This window comes from Molothrus aeneus, chromosome 1 (genome assembly GCF_037042795.1).
Source record: "Molothrus aeneus isolate 106 chromosome 1, BPBGC_Maene_1.0, whole genome shotgun sequence".
Classification (NCBI taxonomy): Eukaryota; Metazoa; Chordata; class Aves; order Passeriformes; family Icteridae; genus Molothrus; species Molothrus aeneus.
In genome coordinates, this window is record NC_089646.1 from 5,945,085 (window position 1) to 5,969,289 (window position 24,205).

At 41.5% G+C, this 24,205-nt stretch overlaps 1 protein-coding gene across 1 annotated transcript; it reads right to left on the bottom strand.

Annotated features, from left to right (window-relative positions):
* Nucleotides 1–3,431: 3,431 nt before the first annotated feature.
* Nucleotides 3,432–23,637, bottom strand: EXOG (exo/endonuclease G). Its single transcript, XM_066550810.1, has 6 exons — nt 23,466–23,637; nt 22,188–22,337; nt 20,463–20,602; nt 18,667–18,743; nt 15,510–15,624; nt 3,432–4,849 (listed from the first exon to the last, which is right to left on the bottom strand). Exons 1-6 carry the CDS (start codon nt 23,611–23,613, stop codon nt 4,388–4,390), a joined length of 1,092 nt encoding a protein of 363 aa, XP_066406907.1. The 5' UTR covers nt 23,614–23,637; the 3' UTR covers nt 3,432–4,387.
* Between the last annotated feature and the right edge of the window lie 568 nt (nt 23,638–24,205).

The window sequence follows — 24,205 nt, forward strand, 5'->3', positions numbered from 1 at the left end:
AGGCTGTAAAAGCACATCTGCTTGGACAGCTCCCTAAACCAGGGGGTGTACTGGAAGAATGGAATCGTGGAATTGTTGAGGAAAGAAATCCTCAAATTTCTGGTTATCTTGTATCTTCTGCCCTTGTATCTTCTGCCCTTCCATTGTTGCCGGGTGTATCCAATATTCATCACCTTATCAAGCAAGAAACTGTTTCTCCATAAGTTAGTGCAGCACTCGACACAATTAGCAAAGATCAATCTTTGAAACTATAGGACAAATTGAAAATTGCTCTGAAATAAACCAACCACACAAAAATTAAAAGAAGAACTTTTAATTCCACCCCCTCCCAATTGTGTTTATAGATGTAAATCAACAGCACTGCAGGACATCAATGCAGGGTTAAATCTTCAGTTAAATCCTCACCTAGAATGAAATTCATGAAGAAGCTGGAGACAAAATTGTCTTTGTAGCAGATACACAGCATGGGTGGTCAAAGTGAATGCACTCCCAGACATTGCTGTCAAAACCCTTATCTAGGAAAAATCACTAGCTTCATACTGCTCTTGATAGAATGCTTCAATATAATGCCCGAAACAGCTCATTTTAAACGGGTATTTCAGTAGCACAAAGAGAAATACAGTTATTGTGGGTCAGAGACACTCGAGCCATGTCCCCCATCATTTTTGTCTGCCGGGGCTGACACTGTGGAAGGAGTCTGCCCTCAAAAGGCCAAACACTGAAGTGCACAGAACCCGAAATCCATGAGCTCAGCAGCAGCTCAGCCTGGCCAGCTCATTCCCTTCCCGTCTGCCTCTTGTCTCCCACCACTTTCACCCTGATTCCAGCCCAGCAGAAACAATCAAGAGCAGCCAGCCAGGAGAGCACCAGAAAATCACTGTATCAGTCTGTGGACAGCCTAGCTGTCAACTTTCCCCTGTGATTTGGTTATTTATCTTCTAAAACAAACACAGAAGAACAGTGGAAGTAAAAAAACCCAAATTTCTCCATTTCCAGGACTCCTGCTGTTTAGCTGCAGCAGAGGTTTGTTCCCACTGTCACTACAGATGCAGGTGATTAATTGTGCCACAGGAGTGACAGATGGACACAGACACCAGCACAGTTCTCACGGACCTTGAATCAATTACTCACAGAGGTGGCTCAAACAAGTGTGTAAAGCCTCACCCCTTTGCTATTACTCATCTTGTATTTCCTACTGTAAAGAAAGCACATTTTTTCTGCTCCATGCCAGACTCCACAGTTAATTGAGATCAGGAAAGCAGCAGGAGGGGAGCAGGTGAATGTTCTCTTTGGCACAGAGCAGCTCTGGAAGAGGTTTCACGGTTCACCACCTGCTGCTGCCCTCTGAGGGGAGCTGAGGAACACCAACCATGCTCAAATAGGGCTGAAACTGATTCCAGGCCATGCTGTAAGCCACAAGGCATGGAAATTATGGTAATTGGGGCTCACAGGAATCCAAGGGGGCATGTAAGGCCTGAAGAGGTTCTCTTAGGGAGCAGCTGTCTCCATAGCAGGACTCCACAGGAATGCACTCAGTGCTTCTACTGCTGTCACAGTGATGAGCTGTCAGCAGCAAGGGATGGTACCTGGAGCTCCTCACACACACCTGGAGCTCCTCACATACACCTGGAGCTCCTCACGCACACCTGGAGCTCCTCACACACACCTGGAGCTCCTCACACACATCTGGAGCTCCTCACGCACACCTGGAGCTCCTCACACACATCTGGAGCTCCTCACGCACACCTGGAGCTCCTCACATACACCTGAAGTTCCTCATGCACCTCTGGAGCTCTTTACACACATCTGGCGCTCCTCACACACACCTGGAGCTCCTCACACACACCTGGAGCTCCTCACATGCACCTGAAGTTCCTCATGCACCTCTGGAGCTCTTTACACACATCTGGCGCTCCTCACACACACCTGGAGCTCCTCACATGCACCTGAAGCTCTTCAGACACATCTGGAGTTCCTCACACACACACGGAGCTTCCTACATACACCTGGAGCTCCTCACACACACCTGGAGCTCCTCATGCACATCTGGAGCTCCTTGCACACCTGGAGCCCCTCACACACACCTGGAGCCCCTCACACACACCTGGTGCTCCTTACATACACCTGGAGCTCCTCATGCACACTTGGAGCCCCTCACACACACCTGGTGCTCCTTACATACACCTGGAGCTCCTCATGCACACCTAGGGCTCCTCACACACACCTGGAGACCCTCACGCACATCTGGAGCCCCAATGCACACATCTGGAGCTCTATGCACACCTGGAGCTTCTCACACATACCTGGAGGTCCTCACACACATTTGGAGCTCCTCACACACACCTGGAGCTCCTCACACATACCTGGAGCTCTTCACATACACCTGAAGCTCCTCACATGTCCCTGAAGCTCTTCAGACACATGTGGAGCTCCTCACACATACCTGGAGCTCTTCACATACACCTGAAGCTCCTCACCACACCTGGAGCTCCTTGTGCACACCTGGCACTGTTCCAAGGAAGGTTTTGCTATGGATGGACCCAGATCTGTAGCACTGAGATCTTCTTCAGCCATCCAAGGGTGTGTGAGCACCCCAAGGGAGATCTGTAACCTCTCAGCTGAAGGGTGAGGAGGAAGGTGGAAAGCTGAATTAAAAAACATAAATAATTCAAATAATGTGGAAAAAGAGAATGCAAAGGGCAGTGAACAGGAACCTGTTTCAAAGGGTGACACCATGGCAGTGCTCAAAGGCTGCCTGGACTCCAGTGAAGCACTCACTGGACCACCAAGAGGCACATGAAGAATTTGGCATTTTGTTATTCCAAGCAACTCCCCCTTCCAACATCTCCCACATTCTGCAAAGGGAAACGTGGCTTCTTGTTTTGCAATTTACTGCTTTTGTTACATCTGATGGGATTTACAACCACAATTCTGGGCTAAAATCAAAATGAGCAAACATTTTGTCAGGATTTCACACAACTTCTCTCCAATTCATGTGAGCAGCAGGCTTTTATGATGTCCTTAGCTAGTGACATTTCTCTGGATTTAAATGTCTGGATTTTGAGTACATGCTCTTGGCAAACACAAAAGTGTCATGGCAACCATGGCTTGCTTTATGATGTGATCTGCTTTGAGATACTGCAACTGAGCAGAGAAGAAGGAAACCACAGAGTTCTTAGAACCTCCAGCTGATGATTCACAGCATCCAAATAATGCTCCTGACTCATCCTTTATGAAAACAGCCCCATTCAGCCAGGCACTACATGACCCTTCTTTCATGTGAAAACTACTGAAGGTGTTTTTATGGCACAAACTCCAAATGTCTATCAATTCTCACCATCAAAAAAAATTCTAAATATTTCCAGATTTTACTCTTTCTTTACAGATGTAAGATATCAGTCACAGTAAGTTGCACAAATAAAGTACAAAACTAATGAAAAAAAGTGTCATTTAATCTTCCAAGTAGATGCAAATCCAATAAACATCAGTTGCCACTGAAAAAGAACTGGAAATACATTTTCAGTCAACATACAAGTTTCGTTGCAGTTTATAGTCCAAAGGCAGATGTTGAGAAATAAGCCAGTGACCACAACCAAAAAGAAAGTAATGCTCACCTCTGAGATCAAACAATATGCAAGAAAACATGTTTATCCAAACTTAGTGGTGAAAATTAAATATTAAGCTTACATTAATTTGTGAAAACCCAAACTACACTGGTAGGCACTTGATTAAACTTTAGTTCTATTGGGGGTCTCTTACCAAAAAATTGCAGAATTATACATGATGAACTAAGTTTGCTGCAAATGATACCAATTGTGAGCTCCTGACATGCTGAAGTATCCAAAGCACACAAGATCAGGAGAGGTTTTGGTTAATATAACTAAGGGAAGACCAGATTATGTCTCACATGTCTCTAATAAGAGAGTGCTAAATGAAATATTTTTTTATTAATTTTCAAAATATTCCAGAAAGTACAATTGCTTCTACAGCACCACAGTGAGAGAGATTTGTGGGTGGAATTCCATTTAAACACGTTCCAGTTGTACTCCCAAGGTGTCTACTGTCTATTTCTGTGATATTCCTAGAAGAGATTCCACACAAATCCTAAGTCTGACATGCCAGGTGGAAAATAGCACAAAGCCTTTCCTGGAGGTCCAGTGATCTACTCAGGCCAGAAAAGGGTCATTTACACTTCCCATGTCTAAGCAGTGCAGCAAACCATATGTTTGCATCGTGTTACACAAGAATGAGCATTATTCCAAGCCCATTAGCTTCCAATTATTTCTTTATTGTTCTCACAACTCAAAAAAGGATGATTCAAGGAGCCCTCGTCTTCACGTCTGCCTTCATTTCCCCTTTCCAAAAACCCAAACAAGTTCCTGAATCCTCAGCCAGCTCTCCCCTCTCTAGCTGCTACTGGTTTTTCCTGCAGCAGTTCTTCCTCCTTCTTCTTGTAAAGCTTCAGGAGATACTCATCAGGCTCAATTCCTGCCTCCTGTAGCTCTGCCATGGCTTTCTCCAGCCGGCGCAGCGTCCGGGCGCTCTGCACTTTGCGGGCAGTGATGTACAGAGTGAATTCCTTGAAGCCCATCAGTTTGCAGGTATCCACCTCACAGATATTTTTAACATCTTTGGTCTTGTCCACCTGGGGGAAGAAAACTAAACCTGACATTTTTTCCAGGTCTTCAATGCTGACTTGGAAGTCAGTGAGCTGGTGGCTGAAGCCTATGGGATCGTTTGGCACCACAAAAGCCCCCAGCACCAGGGGCTCTGAGGATGTTCTGCTCCTCCTGGCCAGGATCACCTTGTACAGGTGGGATGGTACAGCCACATCATCCTTTCCAATCACCTGCCAAAAGGAAAGGACTGTTACAGATAAAAAATCACAGCATTGTTTTGCTTGGAAAAGATCTTTAAAATTATCAAGTGCAATCATGAATCCAGCACTGCCAAGATCACCACTAACCATGTCCCTAAGCACCACATCTTCATGTTCCCTCTCTCTGGAGCTCCTCTCCTTTATGTAACAACAATAACTTATAACATACAATAAAAGTTCCTGCCTTGACAGTTCCAAACCATGGAGGTTTTAATATACATTTCAAATCAACTCTAAGTTATCATCGGTCACTTATTTTTTCTCTATTACCCACATCCAGGTAGCATTTAAAAGCTGCTTTACCTAAGTAAGCATTTTTTGAGGGGATCCAGATAGAAAGTACATTCAGTGACTCAGTATCCTCTTGGAAGAGAAGTCTATCCAAAGAAAATGCACCTATTTCTTCCATAAATTCCCTATAATCCAATTTCAGTGCTTGTACATGTTGGTTTTCCTCCTGTGTCACTCAGACCAGGATCCAGGGATTTAAGGGCAGCCCCAAGAGTGGAGGATCAGGACTGTTCAAGTCTCACACTTTAAAGTGCATAAAGTCTCACAGCCTCACCCCACCCTGTGCCAGGGATAACTCCAAGGGAATACAACTACTGATGGCAAATGTAATCTCTCCAGGACTCAAAAAGTTATGCTCATGCATGCACTCAATTAAGGTTTTTTGTTTCTTTGCTATTGCTGAACCGAATCTGTCATCTTAAGAGAGTGTAACAGGCTCACACATGGAAAAGCTGAGTTTTGCATAATTCTTCTGTAAGTACCCTTCTCAAATCCATGCTTTTATTTTAATTGCAATGGAAGAAGAAGATGCAGATCCCTCACAAAAACTACAAAGGCATTTTATTCTGTATATAAAATCCAGCAATTTGGTGCTGTTTCTAGGATTTGCAATACCTGCAAAAGCAAACACTGATTGTTTTGATTTTTTTTTGACAGTTTTTGTTAGATACAGTTAAAATACCATTTCAGGGAAAGCAGGTATTTATCACATTAATTGAAAGTGTCAACAGTTCAGACATGCCTTGTCCACTCATATATTGAGTAGAACTCAATATCATAATAAACACTTCCTATGCACACTTTTTTTCTGATTATTCAGCCCTTCTGCAAATGGAAATACATCTTTAAAATTAAATTTTGCCTGTGGCTATTGAACCAAGATTCATGTTGGTCTATTCCATTATTAATTAAATTTGAGTTACAAATTCTTTCAGTGATTTGTGTCCTCTACCTCTGTTGCCAGTTTTTTAAATGACTGGTCCTGAAGTCTTAATGGTTAGACCAAAACCAGAGAAAGGGAAAACTCTGATAAATATTATTCATGTTTTGTGCAGTAACATAGTAGAAACATTACTCCTGTTTCTGGAAAACACACGCTCTTAAATTCCTTTGTGTGTTCTAAAATACCTCCCTCCCTTGCCCTAAATTAGGCTATTTTTAATAGTTTTGCTGTAGATTAAACCTTTTGATTGTTTGGGTTTTTTCAGGGGGTGGGGTCTTGAGTGGGTTTGTTCTTGTTGTGGGTTCTTTTTGTTTGGTTGGGTTGGGTTTTGGTTTTTTGAGGGGTGATTGGATTATTTGGTTTTTGTTTTCTTACAAAAATTGTCATGGTTATGCCAACAACCTTCTCCCAGCTAATACTCTGCCTAGACATCAAACAGTCACCAAAACTGGTTAAGGAATAAATGCCTTATGCCAAATCTCCTCTCCCTTTCAATGATGACAGATGTGTTGATAGGGAAATGAGAGCTCCTGAGTGTCAAAGCACTTTGCATTTAGCATTCTGTGTATGTGAAACCAGAGCTACACCTCCCCAGGACAAACACCATAAATAATCAAAACTGACTTGATGCACAGGCAATGCTCAAATGTACTAAAACCAGTGCAGCAACACACTGCTGTACCTGGTGAGTTAACACTGAATTACAAAATAAATGGTGCTGGGAGCTTTAATCTACTAGAGACCAGTGGCACTCGAGCTGGGGAGTACCTGCAAAATACTGGGGGTGAGAGGGAGGGAGCCAAGAAAATCCCTGAAGGGGAGAGTAAGGAGTTCATATTTCCATATTCACCCAAGGGCATCCAGTGATGACACTGCCAAAGGCTGCAGGCCAGGTTCCTTTTGCCCCTGGAGCAGGGAGCTTGCAGAGCCTGCACTGCAATCCCCCCTCCTGCACATTCCTAGGACAGGGAGGAAAGTGAGGAAGAAGAGGAAGAGGCAATAGCCTGCTGAGACAGGGCAGCAGTGAGGCTAAACCCGAGTCCTCAGCATATCTCTGGGCCAAAAATCTCCTGACCTGCAGCATTCCTGCCTTTTCCAGGCCTCTCTGCACACTTTTCCCACTACAAATCCATGGATATGTAGCAGGTCCTCCTTAGCTCAGCTCCCTCCATCTCCACACCTCCCACACACATCCACATCTCAGCATCCTCACTCTGCTGCATAAAAGACCAGAGGAAGGGCGAGCACACAGATGGAGCTGCACAAGGATCTCCAATTAGTGGGGGTACATGGAATATGTAAAACAAACAGGTGAAGGCATGTGGAGCGAGCTCAGGGAACTGGAGATTGAGGCTGAGGGCTGAGTGGGTGGATAAAGAGCCTGGGGAATGAATAGAGCTGCACACAAAACAGTTAGGTGTGAGATGGAAATGCTAAATGCCTCAAGTGGGTGTTAAGGGAAAACAGACCCGGTGCTTATGTAATATTATGCAAATATATATATTCTATGCAAAATAATGCACATTTATGCACAGTATGGGCACCTAGGAAGAGAGAGGAGAAGAAAGAGAGAGGACAAGTTCAAAATGAAGGTAGGGCTGGCCTATTGAGAAATGTAGATCTAAATTCAACTCCATACCTGTAATGGTCAGGTATGTAATTTATGTATCATTTCAGTTCCGTGCAAACTCTCTTTTGAGAATTTAAATAAAATTTAGCAGTGCACAGGCTTCATACCAACTTCTCTGAACAGCATCAAACTACTACTGCAATAACTTGACTGAGTGTTCACAGTGTTACAGCAGATAAAACCATCTCCAGCTGCCCTAACTGCCAGAGTGCACAGGTGTCCCTTCCTTACTCAAAACAGGGCATACATGTTCTATCCCCAGCTAATTCTGCTGGAGAACACCATCAATGAGCAGTGCCTGGTTTCTCTGACAGAGTAAATATGCATGACTAAGAATAAATGTCTTTTTCTGCAGTTTAACACTTATGTGCACCATGCACAGGATGCATGACCAGTAATTTCTGCAGCGTGACCCAGTGATTTCTGTTAAAAAACGAAATGCAGTTCTGGAGCATGGCAAAATATCTCCATCATCACTCCCTGTAATATCCCACACTTTGCTGTTTTATTGGAGTAAATAGAGAAGCTGCAGAGAAATGTTTCCATAGAGTTGCCCCCTCACCAGGCTCAACTCCCAGAGAAAGAAGTGTGACACTGCAAAAGTGAAATTTGGAATAGAAGAAAGAGGTAGGAAAAACAAACTCCACAGTTCCATTTCCTATTGCCACCTAGAGGATTTTCCTCCTCAACTTCAGCAGCCTCAATCCCTACCCAGATCTGCACCATCCCATTTATCTCAGTGCTTTGCCTGGCAGAGGCAGAGAGCATATGCTCCTATTGTAACAGGATGGAAAATGGTTCAAGATTATCCATGCACAGATGTTGACTTTGATTTGTGCCTGTCTATCCACAGGCAGCAGATGATCTTTCAGAAATCAAGACCTAAACCAGCTCTCTGTCCCAGCTGGAGAAGAACAGCAGTTTTTTAAGAGTATCTGTGATTCTAAAAGGAATTTTGTGCTCCAATACAAGCAAGAAAATACAGCAATTGCCTGTTGAAATCACTGCTGTCCCACATGCTTTCACACCATGCTGGTAACAGCCAACAAGGCAAATTTTTGTGCAATCCTTTGAAAATCCCCATTTTGCTATTGCTATAAAATTTTGCTTAATCTTCCAAATTTTCAACAGGCTCATGAAACATGAAAAAAAAAGGCACTCAAGCTAAAAGCCTTCTTTTTATAGCATTAAATATATTTCTTTCCCATCATCATTTGGGAAACCAATGTAACATTTCAGATGCTTTGCTGTCTGTATCAGTTCAATGTAAAAATGTGCACTGCCCTAAATTTTTGCAGCTACTTACTCCTTTCATTTTTGTTTTGTTTCTTTAACTGACCTCATATCCTTTAATAATGTAACATTATCATAATGTCATTTTCAGAGCAGTGTTTATTATTTTTTTTCATTACTGACATTGTTACTGACATTCCACAAGTGTGTGTGAATTTGTTATTGTTCTCAAAGCCCAATTAAACGTGGACAGCTGTCATGAGGGCAGGCCATTAAAATGTGTGCAATTCCTGACATTCAGAGATGTTTACATATCACTAAAACAACAAACGTGTTTGGTAAGCAGTTGAAAAAGAAACCTAAAGAGCTTACAGGGACAGATAAGGACAGAACATTTCTTAAAACTGAGAGAATTCAGAGCTTTGATAAATTCAGCCAAGTCACTGGATGAGGATTTGTCTTAAGCTTGGCTCTCCTCTCAGTTTTGGCCAAATCCTGTTCTTGACTACAGACTTTAAAAACAGAGGAAGCAAATTTGATAGTACCTGTGGGGTCTTAAATATCAAAATAATTAATGAAGACATTTGCTAATGGCATCTACAGTAAGTTTAAACATCTGCCATTAACTAATGCCACCTTCATGGTGGTAATCAGATAAATTACAAGGCAGTCCCTAAAAATGTCACTTTGGAGTTTATGAGATAGAAAACTCCATGAACAAGTGAAAAGGAATATAAGAAGTATAATGGCAGAACAGTTGAGATTAAATGAGAAGAAAACAGAGTGTTACTATTACTGGAAATTCTAAAAACAAACCAATGTTATCAAATTTTCATTTTTTCATTTTACACTGGACTTGTTACAACCTCACAGACTGCAAAAAAATTATCTTCCTCTGCAAGGGTACAGATCATTTTAAAAAGAAAGGGCTCATGAATCCAAAAGTGGTATTTTGCCACCTAGTGACTAAAAACTGAAAATCCACTGTGCACAGAATCAGCAGAAGGGCCTAAGGAGCCCTTCATCAGCGAGAGCCAGCTCTGGATTGTCAATTACCAGTGACTCCCTCAGAACCTGGCAAACAGGAATCCCTCTCAATCATGTCTTAACCACCTGCAGAGTCCTTGCATCAGATGGCACCACCATCAAATACTTTAAAATGTCAGCTCCAGAAATTCCCTTGACACTCCAGTAGCTGTTACCCCACTCTCTGTGAAATCCTAACCTGAGTTTAGAAGTGAGCCAGAACTGCACACAGAACTGTCTGAAAAGAAGCACACCCAGCTCCTGTGACAGAGTCCTTCCCCCTCCACCTGGCAGTAGCAAAATTAACATCACATTAATTCCATCACATTTCTTGGTGGACAGAATTCAAGGAATCATTCCTGTCCCCAAGCATGGTACTGACCAGGTCCATCAGTCTTTCACTGTAGATATAACATCACTCCTGCTGATGTGACCCCATGTTTGACAACCCAGAGCTTTGTTCTAATTTGATACTGAATTCTGTACAGAAACAGACTTTCTGGCAGTACAAAAGATTCCATTTACTATCAGTGTAACTTTATTTACTCGATCATTGTGACAGCATTAACTGCCTTCACTCAAGTTCCTTCTGGGTTTGTTAGGCAGCACTGATTCTGCCAAGAGTGTTTTCCCCCAATATTTGAGACAGCTCTGTCAGATGGCACTGAGAAGAACTGAGGGGTGTGAAGGCAGACCTAGCAACACACAGACCAGAAAACACTACAGATAAAAATCACAGTAATGATCTGCACAGCCAAGCACTCCAAAATGCAAATGTAAGTACTTCAGGAAAATTTAATTTGTTATGGCTGGTCTGATTGTTATTGCCAAATCATTTGGCAATCCTAAAAAGGGAAGGAAAAAAGAAAAGAGATGGCAAAAAAAACCCTGTTCCTGAATAGAGTTATGACATTAAAAGACAGATGCCCCAAACCCTTTTTATTTTTCTATAATGAAGAGGGTATGTATATATATCATGTATGTAATAAACTGTATTTACATGATGACAAACTACTGCTGCCACAGAATTCACTTAGATTAACTTAAAAAAGAATCCACCAAAGTCCTTAACACCCCTTTTCCTATAACAGCATAACCTTCAGGACGGGTACAGTGCTAAATAAAAGCAATCCCAATTAATCTCTCCTGCACCTTCAGTGTCTCTTCTCCTCCCACCTTAACCCAGTGTCCATTCCATTTATTTGTACTTCACATCTAAATTTAGGGCTGACAGAGCTCTGGTGGTTTACACCAGCTGATCTAAGACTGAACCCTTTGCATAAAGTTTATGGGACATCCATCATGGACCCACATCCAGCAGGAACCTCTGCAGCCCTGGTACCATCTGGAGCAGCCAACAAACAAGGAATAGTTCCCAGGTTTATCTCCTCCTTTAACAAGCATTCCTTCCCCTATAGTATCTTAGTAGGAGACAACCTCTTCTAGTTCTGAAAATTATCTGGGTAAAACCATAAGGTACCATCTCCTATTTGAGAGTGCAATTTGTTTCCCAGTTATTTGTCACAGACAGAGATGACAACTGTACCTTCTGGAATGGTTATTGTGTCTCTCTGGCCCAGCCTGGTGATCAAATTTAGAAAATTAAACAACAAACACGATTCCAGTGTACCAGTAAAAAGTACATTAAAATGTCTTTTTCAAACAACAAACAAAACATTATCTAAACTGTATTTTCATTTGCCAGCCACAGCTAATTCTTATTAAATTAGCATTCACTAGGATGGCCTTGGGAATGGGGAGGGTGGAGCACTGAGCATGATGTGGTTAATTATTGCAAAATTTGTATGTGAAACTCCAAATCTGCTGACAGAGGAAAATCACTAAAGTGACAGCCACTGGGTAGCAGTAATGTATAAAACAAGACAATGCCATTTTGATTTGATTTGGACAAAGATGAAAAACCTGCCTCTGCCTCTCCAATGACACAGAACAGATTTTTCCTGTTGGCATTCTATTCTACATATATTCTCAAAATATGTTTTTCACATACCAAGCACGATCATCAATCTCCTCTTTGCAATAAAAATCTCCACTGGAGACAGATGAAATGACAGAACATATCTGAGGATATCACAAGTTAAGCCAATAGACAGAACAATGCTGGCATCTAAGGAGTTCAAGGTTAATTCCCTCTCAGGAATTAAAGAGCAAATGGTACCAGAGTCCAAGCAGGAACTGGGAACAAAGCCATGACCAATGCTCTGTTTCTCCTCTATAGTGATCTAAAAATAACCTTTTTGGATGCCTGATGAGAAAAACACCGGCATGTAAAACCACAGATACATATTTCACCACTCCTTTAGCCAAAAACAAGGAAACTAAGACTGAAGAGAGGATCTGAAACAAATCAATGCAGACACATTCACTGTAGCACTTCAGTGTTTTCTTTTTTCCTTTTCACAGCTCTGTCTGAGAGAGCAAAAACATTAGAGAGGAGCTGAGCCTTAAGAGTGGCATTGGCAGATTACAGGTTGTGAGTTTCAGCACTCTGGTGTGTACTGCAGCACTTCTCCTTGAACAGCAGGGACAAAGGCAAGGACATCTTCTCACATCAGCTTCTCATGCCCAAACAATGAGGACTACAACCCCTTTCAGTCTGAAGTCATTTGTGTGAACTCTTTTGAGTTCACTCTGAAAGACAGCAAAGAGATATCTTCCCTTCACAAGCATTAGTGTTCTTCCTTTAGGGGCAGAATCCCAGACTACCAAAATCAATGGCAATGACTGCAATTATATCCAAGGTGTCTGTTTGAAAAGAACTTCTCTTCAGTGCTTTGACACCTTGTGTTTCCTCCTCTAAGTGTTTGTGTTGATAAAAGAAAAAACAAACAAACAAACAAACCCAACACACCCCTCTATTCTGAAGTCTCTCTCCTCAAAGTACAACTGCAATGCAAAGCACAAAAATTTAAGCCATGAACAAATTTCAAAATAAAAGAACCCCAACACTCTCTGCCTGTATTTATTTAGAGGACTCAAAGCAAACAATTTAATATTTTAAACAAACAAACAAAAAACCCCACAAAATCATTATTTTACTTTTCCCACCTGGAGACAGCATTATCTGTACTCAAATAAAAAACAATTTACATAATGAATCTCACTGTAGGAAGCTGAGTAAAAGGATTTATGGATATGAAAAAGTGGTGACACACTGACAGGAACACCATCACTTCACCATTTTGAATCCCACTCTGAACTTCAGTTCATAGTAAGACCAAAACTGGTAAAACATTCCTAGAATATCTGTGTTATCATCAAACCCAAAGATGATGAAGACAAAATAGAAGAACTGAACGAGATCACAAGCACAACAGTGTGGGCATTTTGTGCCACTATTATTTCATCACTGTATCCAGGTATCAAGTTATTTTGAATAAAGTCAGTAAGATGCAGTGTCTGCTCTGATTTTTACCTGTGGAATACTAAAATTTACATTTCAAAACCAAGACTGAGAATGACAATCATTTTTCAGAAAATGCAATCTTCCTCTTCTAAGTAAATACTTTCTCCAGAGAAGAATGAGAGAAAGATGAGCAAGATTAAAGTGAAGCCATTGATAGATGCAGTTGATAGATGATTTAACGTCTTCCTGGAAATGATTTCCACTTAAAAAATGTTCAAGTCAGCTCAGGATTTTTAATTCCTTGCTATGTAAGATGAAGATATTTTTTAAGGATGAAAAATAAATGCAGTATCCTGACAGCTACAAGGAAGCAAATCCCAGCAAGCTGTGTGTAAGCCTGGAGAACTTTGTACCATTCTGAGTGACAGGAAGCCAAATGCTCAGCTGAAGATTGGTGAGAGAGAACATCTCCCTCCTGCTCCCAGCTGTGTGCTTCTGGACATGTCTCATGCTGTCACCAGGAAGCACTGGACTACTCTGTGTGCTGCCTCAATCTTTCTACAGCAGTACAAAACCAGCCCAGCAAACCCAGTCTGGATGGTTTTGTATTGCACTGGGTTATCAAGCATTTTGTGGCAGGATCTGACAGTCATCAGGGCTGGCAGACAAAAGAAAGGCAGAGGAAGGCCTGGAAAGTAGAAAGGGCAATGGTGAAGTGAGCACCTGTGGGTGGCACAGGATGATTGGCCATCTAAAGCTGGCTTTGCCACTAATTTATCATCTGGCATGGGTCATACGCCTTAACCATGGCTTATTTATCCACTTGAAAACTGAGCACAGTCTGCATCTCCCTCACAAAGATGTGGTGAGAGCTGGAACTGCCACTAAACATGAAGAAGGTAACTTATTACTATTGCACTTTCATATGCATAACTGCCCCCAAAAATAACAAATCCAAATCCAAAACTGTGTTTTTGTGACAGTTAAGGTTTGACATGTGTGGCTGGGGACATAAGGGACAGTTTCTCAAGTAAAAAGGGAAAAAGCAAATGGGAAAAGTCATATTCTACAATGACCAAGTTCCAAGTTCAATCAAAAGGAAATGAGCTGTGTATTTATAAAGGAGAAATAGTGCCTAACTCTTACTGCTAAACAAGCCAGTGTTGGGAGCTGAACATAACATCTCTCCCTTTTGTGTCTCTCACATCCCTGTGAAATAGGGGGTTGTTTCAGCAAGTTCATCCATTGCTCCTCAGAGAACTGGTTGGAAGCTGAATTGCTCACAAGCTGAAGCTGCAGTTGATCCAACTACTTATTTTCAAGGAAAAGTGTTTCTTTCAAGAGGTGCAAAATGCAGCATTTATTATTTGCATTATGCCAGCTTTCATCTGCAACTGCACATGGCAATAATATCTCATTGCAGTGGGCACAGAAGTAACACTCCCTTGAGTAACTTACCATGCTTAAACCTTACCAATGTCTAAACACAATCCTACTAAGAGTAAATCTGGGTAAGCAACAATAAATTCACCTCTCAACTTCATAGCCTGTCCCATCTGTCCGTCAGTGATGGTTTCTACAGATTGTACATGATGAATCTTCAGAGTATTTTAAGCAGGTAATAAAAATAAGGGGCTAAAAGAAGGGGAGTATCAGTACCATTGACACTGCACTTGAGTGAAGTCTTCCAAGTGACTCTGGCATGTTCAGAATCTCAGCTGCAAGGCCTCATCCAAGTGATGCCTATGGTGTAGCAGCAAACAACTGCTTGTGAAATTAACAGAGCACTGACACTCCAATATCCTGTAGAGTTTTGAGAGACCCATCCTACCTTTGCATTCTACTCTTTCTAAAACACATGAAGAAATTTATTAAATAGATGCAAACCCCACTGACTCTGACTGGATAAAGAGTTCTACTGCTGACTGTGGACATTAAATAGATCTCTGTAAATAAACAAATTATTTTAAAATTCTGCTTTTTCAAGTGTAGGCAAGATATAACATTTCTGCTAATCTTGTCCTAACAAGTGTTGAACATTTTATACATTTTGCCTGTACTAAGATGCCCAACTTTTATGATATCTATTTTAAATAAATAATTACTACTGCACTATTATCCCAGCAAGATATATACATACCTGATAAGTAACACTCTTCTTTCCATCACCATCTGTTTGAGGCAAGGTAAGAGGTCCAGAAACAACCCAAACATCTTCAAATCTCTCAGTCAATTCCCGACAGTACATTTCCATTCTGGAACACATTTGTCAGACAGGGAAAAGTCAGCTGGGAAGATTTAGTCTTTGAGACACACTATGAAGGGAAGGGTGAACTATTGACAGGGAGCATTTTTCCAGATTCATTTGAGTGATTCACAAGCAAAAGTAGGTAAAATGTAGGTCCAAGTCCTGCTTCCCATTTGTCCTCTGTAAATAATGTTCATTTATTCACAGATAGACATGTGTTACTGCACACATCTGAAAATGGTTTCTGCAGCCTTAGCACATGGCTGAATAGCTGAGTTCTCTACTTACTCCCACACTTGACACTAGAAATATACTGTTGGTGGTCACTAGGGATTGGAAAAATAGAATTGTTCTAAGCAGCAAGCTGAAGCATTTTTACTTTGAAAGGTTTTATGATATTAATGGATTTGTGTGTTTATCCCCATGGAATCAAAGTCCTGCAACACAGTTCTTTCTGAAGTTTCTGTTTGCCATTTCCACTAACTCTACTGGTTTTCTTTATAGATATAAAACTCTTCCAAAATAAAGTAGTAACTCCAGAAACACAACCATATTTTTGCCTTTTAAACTGATTCAGTTTACAGCATATAATATTTCTCAAATAAGAAGGTTCCTGGATCACATCTACTTTACAGAAAACAAAAGATTAACAAGGCCAGGCTGGATGGGGCTTTGAGCAATCTGATCTAGGGGAAGCTGTCTCTGTCCATGGCAGTGGGGTTGGAACTAGGTGGTATTTAAGGTTCCTTCCAATCCAAATAATTCTATAATTCTATGAATATAGCACTTTTTTGTTTTAACAGCCCAACTGTTAAAGAAATCACATACAGTGAGCAAGCATTGGTCCTCTACAAAGGTGAGTTGCATTTCACACAAATGGACAGAGAGTGTAAAACAGATTATCCCAGTTAATCTGGCTGCCTCTGACAGGGGGAGGTTTCACCTCCTTCTCTAATTCCTGTTCCTCACACCTCTCCCTTGGGCCACTTGAGCATTCCTTATCTGTCAACTCTGAACAAAACCAGTAGGTTTTTCTTTTTGGTTTTTTTTTTTTGGGTTTTTTTTTTTTTTTTTGGTTTTTTTTTTTTTTTGTTCTGGGTTAGTGAGTTAAATCAGCAAGAATGAGCCCCACAAATGAGAATGAGCAAGAATGAGTCTTTTCTTCATGTGCTACACTGAAGCATTGACTAGAAGTGAATTCTTTTCCTACTGTCACCAGCTTTGCTTCCAAGCAGCCCAGCTCCTCAGGCTGTCTCATGGCAGGGAAATACAAACACATTCCTGGAAGGAATGGGAATAAATGCAGCTAGGGAGCAAACTGCTTTTGGTGGCAGGAGGGACAGAGGTCAGATTACAGTGACCATGAAATCACACTCAAAACAAGACAGAAAACAGTTAAATATCAGGTGGAAGAGAATGAGGAATACTAAGGTGGAGATGGAGCACACCATGGAGCCAGTCCAAATGGATGATTATAGTCCTGGATGATTATAGTCCTGCTCTCCCCTTTCCTACTGCTCCCCTTGTCTGTCCCAGCTGACCACTCCTAATCCATCTCCCATGTTGGTTCTAGAACTCATTTCATGAGTTGATCCAATTTTCCAATATGGCAGAAACATAACCAAGCAAAACAAAACAAGAATCAGTTTTTAACTGGCTGGCAAATGAAACTGAATCACCACAGTCAGGCTACTACCAAAGCTGGAACTGGGAAAGCAGCAAAAACACAAGGCAGGAGGGCAAACACCACTTTAGAAAACAACAGACACTTCTACTGACTAAGCTGCCTGCACCTCAGAAGACAGGTCAAGAAGCAAGCAACTAAAACAAGAGAAAGGAAGAGAATATTGAAGCTAGGAAACAATGTAACGCATGTGAAATACGGTATCCTTAAAAATATTTATTATTAAAGAAATGACTGACAAAAAAAAGTGGCATTGTTGCCTTTTTCGTGAATTTAAACTATGGGAACAGGGTGCTGGGGATGGGGAAAAGTGGCAATAATTGCTTAAATTGCAGGGTTGATAGTGCCAGAGGAAATTTCCAAACACTCCCCACGATTTCCCGATTAGGCAGAGATCCTGCTTAAGGGAAACAAAGAGGGTTTCCCTACTTTGAACTGATACAAATGCCTAGCTTTGGTATAAGGAAAATTTATGCTCAAATACCTGAGTTATTAAAAAAAGAAAAAAAAACCCTCTTAAAATGTTATGGCATTTTATTTGTCTATAAAACAGTATAACCTTACTGAATGGCTCATCTGATTTTATACACATTCTTGTAAAACAGGAAAGCAGTGTGCAGATGAATGATGATGCAGTTTTGATGGACTTTTATTACAACACTGTATATAATTTTGCTGACCTTCCCTTGAGTGAACCTTGAGAAATTTATCATTTTCCCCTCCTGTTTCTGAGCCTTCACATTCTCTAAGTCCTATACAAGAAGCACTGGATGAATGCTACTTTTACTATCTTCTCTGCTCAAAGGAAGGGAAGAATAAAAATCTTACATGAAGCAAGTTTAAATTTATCAACTACTCCACCTCAAAGACAATCCAGTCAGCACTCACAAGTGACAGAGCTCCTGCCTGACTGCTCCTTGGGACCTCAGACCTGAAGAGTGATGGCTCAGTGGGGAGCACTCAGTTCTGCAATTCAAAGGGAACCAACATCCACACACAGACATGGGAAGACTCTCACACTGCAAGTGCTTCTTTGAGGAAGATCTAAACCCTCTCCTTGCTTCTGCTGGAACTTTCCTAAGGACAGTTAAACCTGGTACTTTTAATCAGCCAGAAGAAATAATTTTGTCTATTCTAAATAAATGTCCTCAACAGTTTGACTGAATGAAGAACTAAAGTAGTTGTTACACTGTTCTTTCACTGAGAGGACTGAGCTGGCTTTTATTTCAGAGAAAGCTCCTATGACCTCTACAGACAAACTGCTCTAAAATACCTGGATGTGAAGAACCTTTAAAAATAAAGCATTTTTGATTTATGCTGCTGCCTGGTATTTTTCACTTAGTTTACTTACAAGTAATTTCTCACCTGTTCCAAAACCCAGCATTATTTTCATAATTCTGAGGCACAATGTTAGACAGATAAAACGTTTCAGCCATAGCTCTCTGCATAGAGAAAGAAAATACTGTAATTTCACTGAAACAATCATGAGCTGAAGACACATTTTAGCAGTTTGTGGATCAGAATCCCATTTCTAGTTTAGTTTTAACACCTATTAACACAGAAAATCAGAAAAACCGAAGTCAGAACACCTACAAAATTATTTAGGATTAAGAGGTGCACAACTGAGGTGAAATCTTGCAAAGCTATCTACTTTTTTATCCTGGCAGAAACAGCATGAGAATGTCCAACTTGAGAGGCACAGGAATTACTATCACCCAGTGTCAGTTTGGTAATGTCTTTGAAAGCAACTAGTCATTTTTCATTTTGAAAGGGAAGGACACTTCCAAGCATGCTTTTCATTTATTTGACTGTTTAATGGCTAACTTTTTCTTTCTTTTACAAGAAAAAGTTTTATTAGATATACTCATCAATATTTTACACATATATAATGTACAGGCAATAAAATGATTTATGAGACCATAATGGTCAAACATCCATATATCTGCTTAATTTCATCTTGTAGAAGTGTCATAAACATTTCTGAACAGAAGTCCACTTACTTCCAGAGGTGAAGGACCTGGTGATAAATCACAAGACATACAGAGAGAAAAAATTCCAAGATCTTAATCCAGAATTTTCACAGGTCCTGTATTTTTCAATATTTTTCACATACTACTACTGCAAAGTGATGGGACTGACAGAACTCTTTAGGATAATGAGCAAACTACCTCCACTAATTAGAAATTCAATTTTTATAATCCTATATCTGAATGACTGTATCATCTCACTGCATTTCAAACCAGGTCCAGGATATCTGTGCACAGGTAGCTTACCAGCAAAAATACCCAGAATCACAAATAAATAACAACAAAGACATTTCCAATAGAAATAAAACTACTGATTCTTTCATTTACCACATGCCACTGTGCTGTGACTCCACCCCACTGAACACTATCTGTCTGGAGAAATACTAATTCAAACTGCTTCTTAATTAACAAATTGCTGCATTAGGCACATTTCACAAGAGGATCCAATAAATTCAAAGCTGCTTTGTGAGTCAGCCAAGGCATTAAGGCATGCTTCTCTTACAGCCTGAATAAATGGCAGGTGAAGACATTTTATAGACTGAAAGAACTATGGCAAAAGGGTCTAATTTACCTCATACACACTGCAAGGAAGGAAAAAGCCTTTTAAATCATCCAGGCAATCCCCTTGCCAATACAGAACAGTACTTAACAGCATCTTTGCTTTGCTCAATCTAGCCTTAAATATCTCAGCAGCTGTTGGCCACAATGACATCATTGTCCCTGTCTCCCTTTAACTGAGCTTTGAAACCTTGCAGGGTTTTCTTGGCAAAGGTTATCATCTTCATTTTACAGGTGGACAATGTGACATGCAAGAGACTGAGAAAACTTGAACACCACACTGTTCAAGACATCATCTCTGCCAAACAAGCTGATGTAGGTGTGATTTAATGAAGAGAGCTATGTCATCAGAGCATGCACCTGATTTAGTTGCCTGAAGGAGGCTGTGAGAGCACCCTACACTGCTCAGTCAGGAACAGACCTTGTAACTCCAAATCCAGCTCTGTGCATCAATAATGACATCATGCTCCACCTCAAAACAAACTCCATAAGGAACATTGCACATTACTTCTAAGGGTCTTTTGACCCTTTCCAACTGATAAACACAAATTAAAAAGATGGGAGAAAAAGTCCTACTGTTGAAAATTTGTTATCTCCTGCTGGTGCCATGTGTCCTCGTGACCATCCACTGCCAAGGTAGTCTTCATTGACAGCACTGAACATCAGAGGGATGTTAGGGTCTGGCCTGAATTTGCAGTGCCTTCGATCTGCATCACCTGCAGAACAGCACACTAAATGGTCAGATTATCATGAAACCATCAAAATCACAAGACAAAAAGATCTAATTCTGTCATATCTTGCCAGATGATCCATGTTTGAGGATTCAGTACATTAATCTGAACTCTGTACATCTCATTTACAGGCAACGCTAATTTCTTTCTGCCATGTGTTTTAAATGTTTAAGTTCTTACTTACCAATAAAATAGATGGGGTTTTTACATCATGACTTTTCAGTCTGCCCAAAACAAAACAGGTCTGCCTCAAATATTGAGTAGCTACAGACATAAGTCAGAACTGAATGCCTCAAGATGCTCAATTTCAACTTGAAGTTAGTTGTATCTGATTATTTGGAAAACATTTTAACAATTCAGCTGTTAAGGCCCACTTGATAGTAAGCCTGAAATTACTGTTTTCTTCTCAGACAGAAGTGGGATCAATGATGCTACTTAAGGGTTGGTCATAATGTTTTCAAGATCTTGCTTTTAATTTTCAAAGGTAATTTGAAGACAGTGATTTAGATACATTCAGAGGGCTATTGCTTTCATAAAGCATTTTACAATTACATGGTTACCTCCATTAGTAATAATCTGCCTTATAAAAACTGAACTAATGCTATAAACTTAATTTACAATGACTGTATACCACTCATATTTCATTCACCACTGATAGCAAAAAATCACTGAGCCTCTGTCTTGCATAAAGAACAGGGAGAGAGTATGAGAATTGCATCAGAGTAAATAATGGCTGCAGTGAGGAGCTAATGCCCAATCTAGCTCTGAACAATTGATGCCCTTTGCTCAGTTTTCATCTCACAAATGGACATTCTCCTGCCATTCTGAGCAAATCTCTAAGATCTGTACATTAAAAACTCTGCCTACCACTGACATAAACTGGACCTTAGAACTAACTCCACTGCTAAGGAAGCAGAAGCCATTCTAATGCACTCGAGCAACTTTGCAGATCCAAATCAAGTAAGGAAAGGTTAATTTTCATTGTTTCATCTTCTCTCCATTCCTGTTACAAAAACTCAAGTTGAGCTTCCTTCCCTGAGATCACTATAGGACTCAGACTTTTCTCCCTGACTGCTCCAGGATCCACCTTCTGTGAGCAGCAAAGGTCGTTCAGAGCATCACAAATGTAAGCAGATAAATGTTGTATACAGTTAGAGATATTGTTAAAGAAAGCCCTTATAAAATATGGTTTAGGCCCTGCTACTCTAGCTAAGCTAGCAGTTAGCTTGTAACTTCCCATGTGAAAAAATGGCAAGAATGAAAGTCAGTTAGCACAACAATCTATTCTGGAAACAGAACCCTTCCCACCTGCAAAAACATAAAGTCTATCCCATGGCAATCAGTGAACAAAATATGTAAACTATACAGGAATAGAGAAATTTGATGGACATGTAAAATGCCATTTGCTAACCAATGAACTGAGTGGCAAGAAAATTATGAACCGATTAGAGTTATACACCAGGTCTTAAAAACTGTATAAAAATGGGCTGTAACATTAAAGATTGGCTTTTCTGCATGAAGAAACTGAGTCCTGTCTGCTTATTACTGCAACGAATAAACACCTACATACCCAGCATCTTTTGTTTTGAAATGTGTTCAATCACCCATCTAGGCACCCGTTTTGCCTGGTCATAAGACAGTGCATGATTTGTGTAACATCTGGTCTCTGTTCCAGCCTCAGGAAATCCATATCTTTCCAGCAGAGCCTCTTCTATAGGTTCTAAGGAAAAAATAAACAGAAAACCATCCAAAGATGAAATGGGATCATAAACAGGACAGTAAAAAAAACACATCTCAGTGGGTGTGAACGTACTGTATAGGGAATTACTTGAGGTTACAGCCACAATTAAGACCTAAAATATATTAAGAGAACTATCCGGTGAAACTCTCATCTGCCAAAATAGTTGTAGTTCTCATCATGTTTTAACATGAGAATCTCAGCTCTAGGACTAAGTCATCTATCTACACTAATGCCTACAGAAGGCAGAAGAAAAGCTATGAGATATTTTCTTTCTACAGAAGAAAAGGTCTCAGATGTGTAGGGATAAATCAGGCAACAAGGAGTTACAGACACAGGAGATCAACACATACATTTCACCCTTTGGAGCTGAAAATCAAATTCCTCACAAACTGAGATTTACAAGTTGGGCAGTCCTGCCCTCTCTGGGAAGGCTTATACTCTGCTGAATGAATGAAAGCTTCACTGAATTTTCATTATTTTTTCAAGCAATAATTTTTCTCATTGAAGAATATTTACACCCATCTTACTGTCTTGTTCATTCTCCAGCCATCTGTCCAACAGCAACTCATGTTTTTAGAGCCATTCTTCCTCTGCTTTCCAACAATCCGGTACTTTTAAAGCCTTGAAGCTGCAGAGAAAACCATTCACTCCCTCAGGTGCCCCAAACATCCCTCCCCACACCTGAACCCCACCAGACCCCAGACTTGATAAACGAACCTCAGCTCAGGGCAGCAACAGCTGAAATTTAGTGATGCTCTGATCCGAAATGTGTGTTTAAAACTAAATACACATTCCTCTCCTGCCACCAACACTGCCGTGAGAAGGTGTAAAGCGAAGCGCTGTTAATTACCAGCTGCAGCCCAGCATCCCCAGATAACCTCCTCCTCACTCAGCCCGCCGGAGGCACTAGGGGAACCCCACGATCTCCTGGCACTATTTGGGCATTCCGGGAATGGGGGAAGGAAGGAAAAGGCGCTTCTGAGGGGAAGGAGAAAGTTTAGGGATAGAAGCGGCTGTGGGGAGCGGGGCTGCGGGACCCGGGACCGCGCTGAACCGGCCGCTCCCGTCTCGCCGGGCCGCGGCGTCCCCACTGCCCGCGGCTCTTACCCTGCGCTGGGGCCCGCCCGGGGCCCGGCTCCGGCTGGCTCTGGCTGCGGAGCAGCCGCCATGTAGCCCAGCAGGACGCGGCAGCCCCGGCCGCGGCCCCGCAGACGAAGCCGCCGAGGAAGCGGCGGTGGCGGGGCAAGGCCGCCATAGCGGCGGCGGGAAGGGAGGGGAAGGGAAGGGAAGGGAAGGGGCGGGCGCGGCCCCGCAGCGCCCCCTCACGGCACAGCCCTGAAGGCGCCATGGCGGCGTCGCCTCGGTGAGGGGACGAGGCGGCCGGGGCTTCCGCGATAGCTGTGGAAAAATAAAGTGAGTTCCCTCATGGGGACTATAGGGACTGTAGTGGCTAAACTGCACCCATCTAGCTTGGCTGGGGCGACCAGCCCGGGCTCCAAGCGCAGAGGATTACTGAATCATAGGATCATAGAATGGTTTGGGTCAGAAAGGAGCTTTAAAGTCTTTAGGTGGAGAAGAAAAGATCACCTCCCTTATGAGGAGAGACTGCAGGAGCTGGGTGTGTTCAGTCTAGAGAAGACTGAGAGAAGATCTCAATACATTTAAGTTTCTCTAAGGTGGTGCCAAGAGGACAGTGCTGGACTCTTTTCAGTGGTGCCCAGCGACTGGATGAGGAGCAATGGCCACAAAATAAAAAGTTTCACCTCAACGTGAGGAAGAACTTCTTTACATTGAGGGTGGCAGAGCACGGGAAAAGGGAGGTCACAGTTTTCTATCTCTGGAGACAT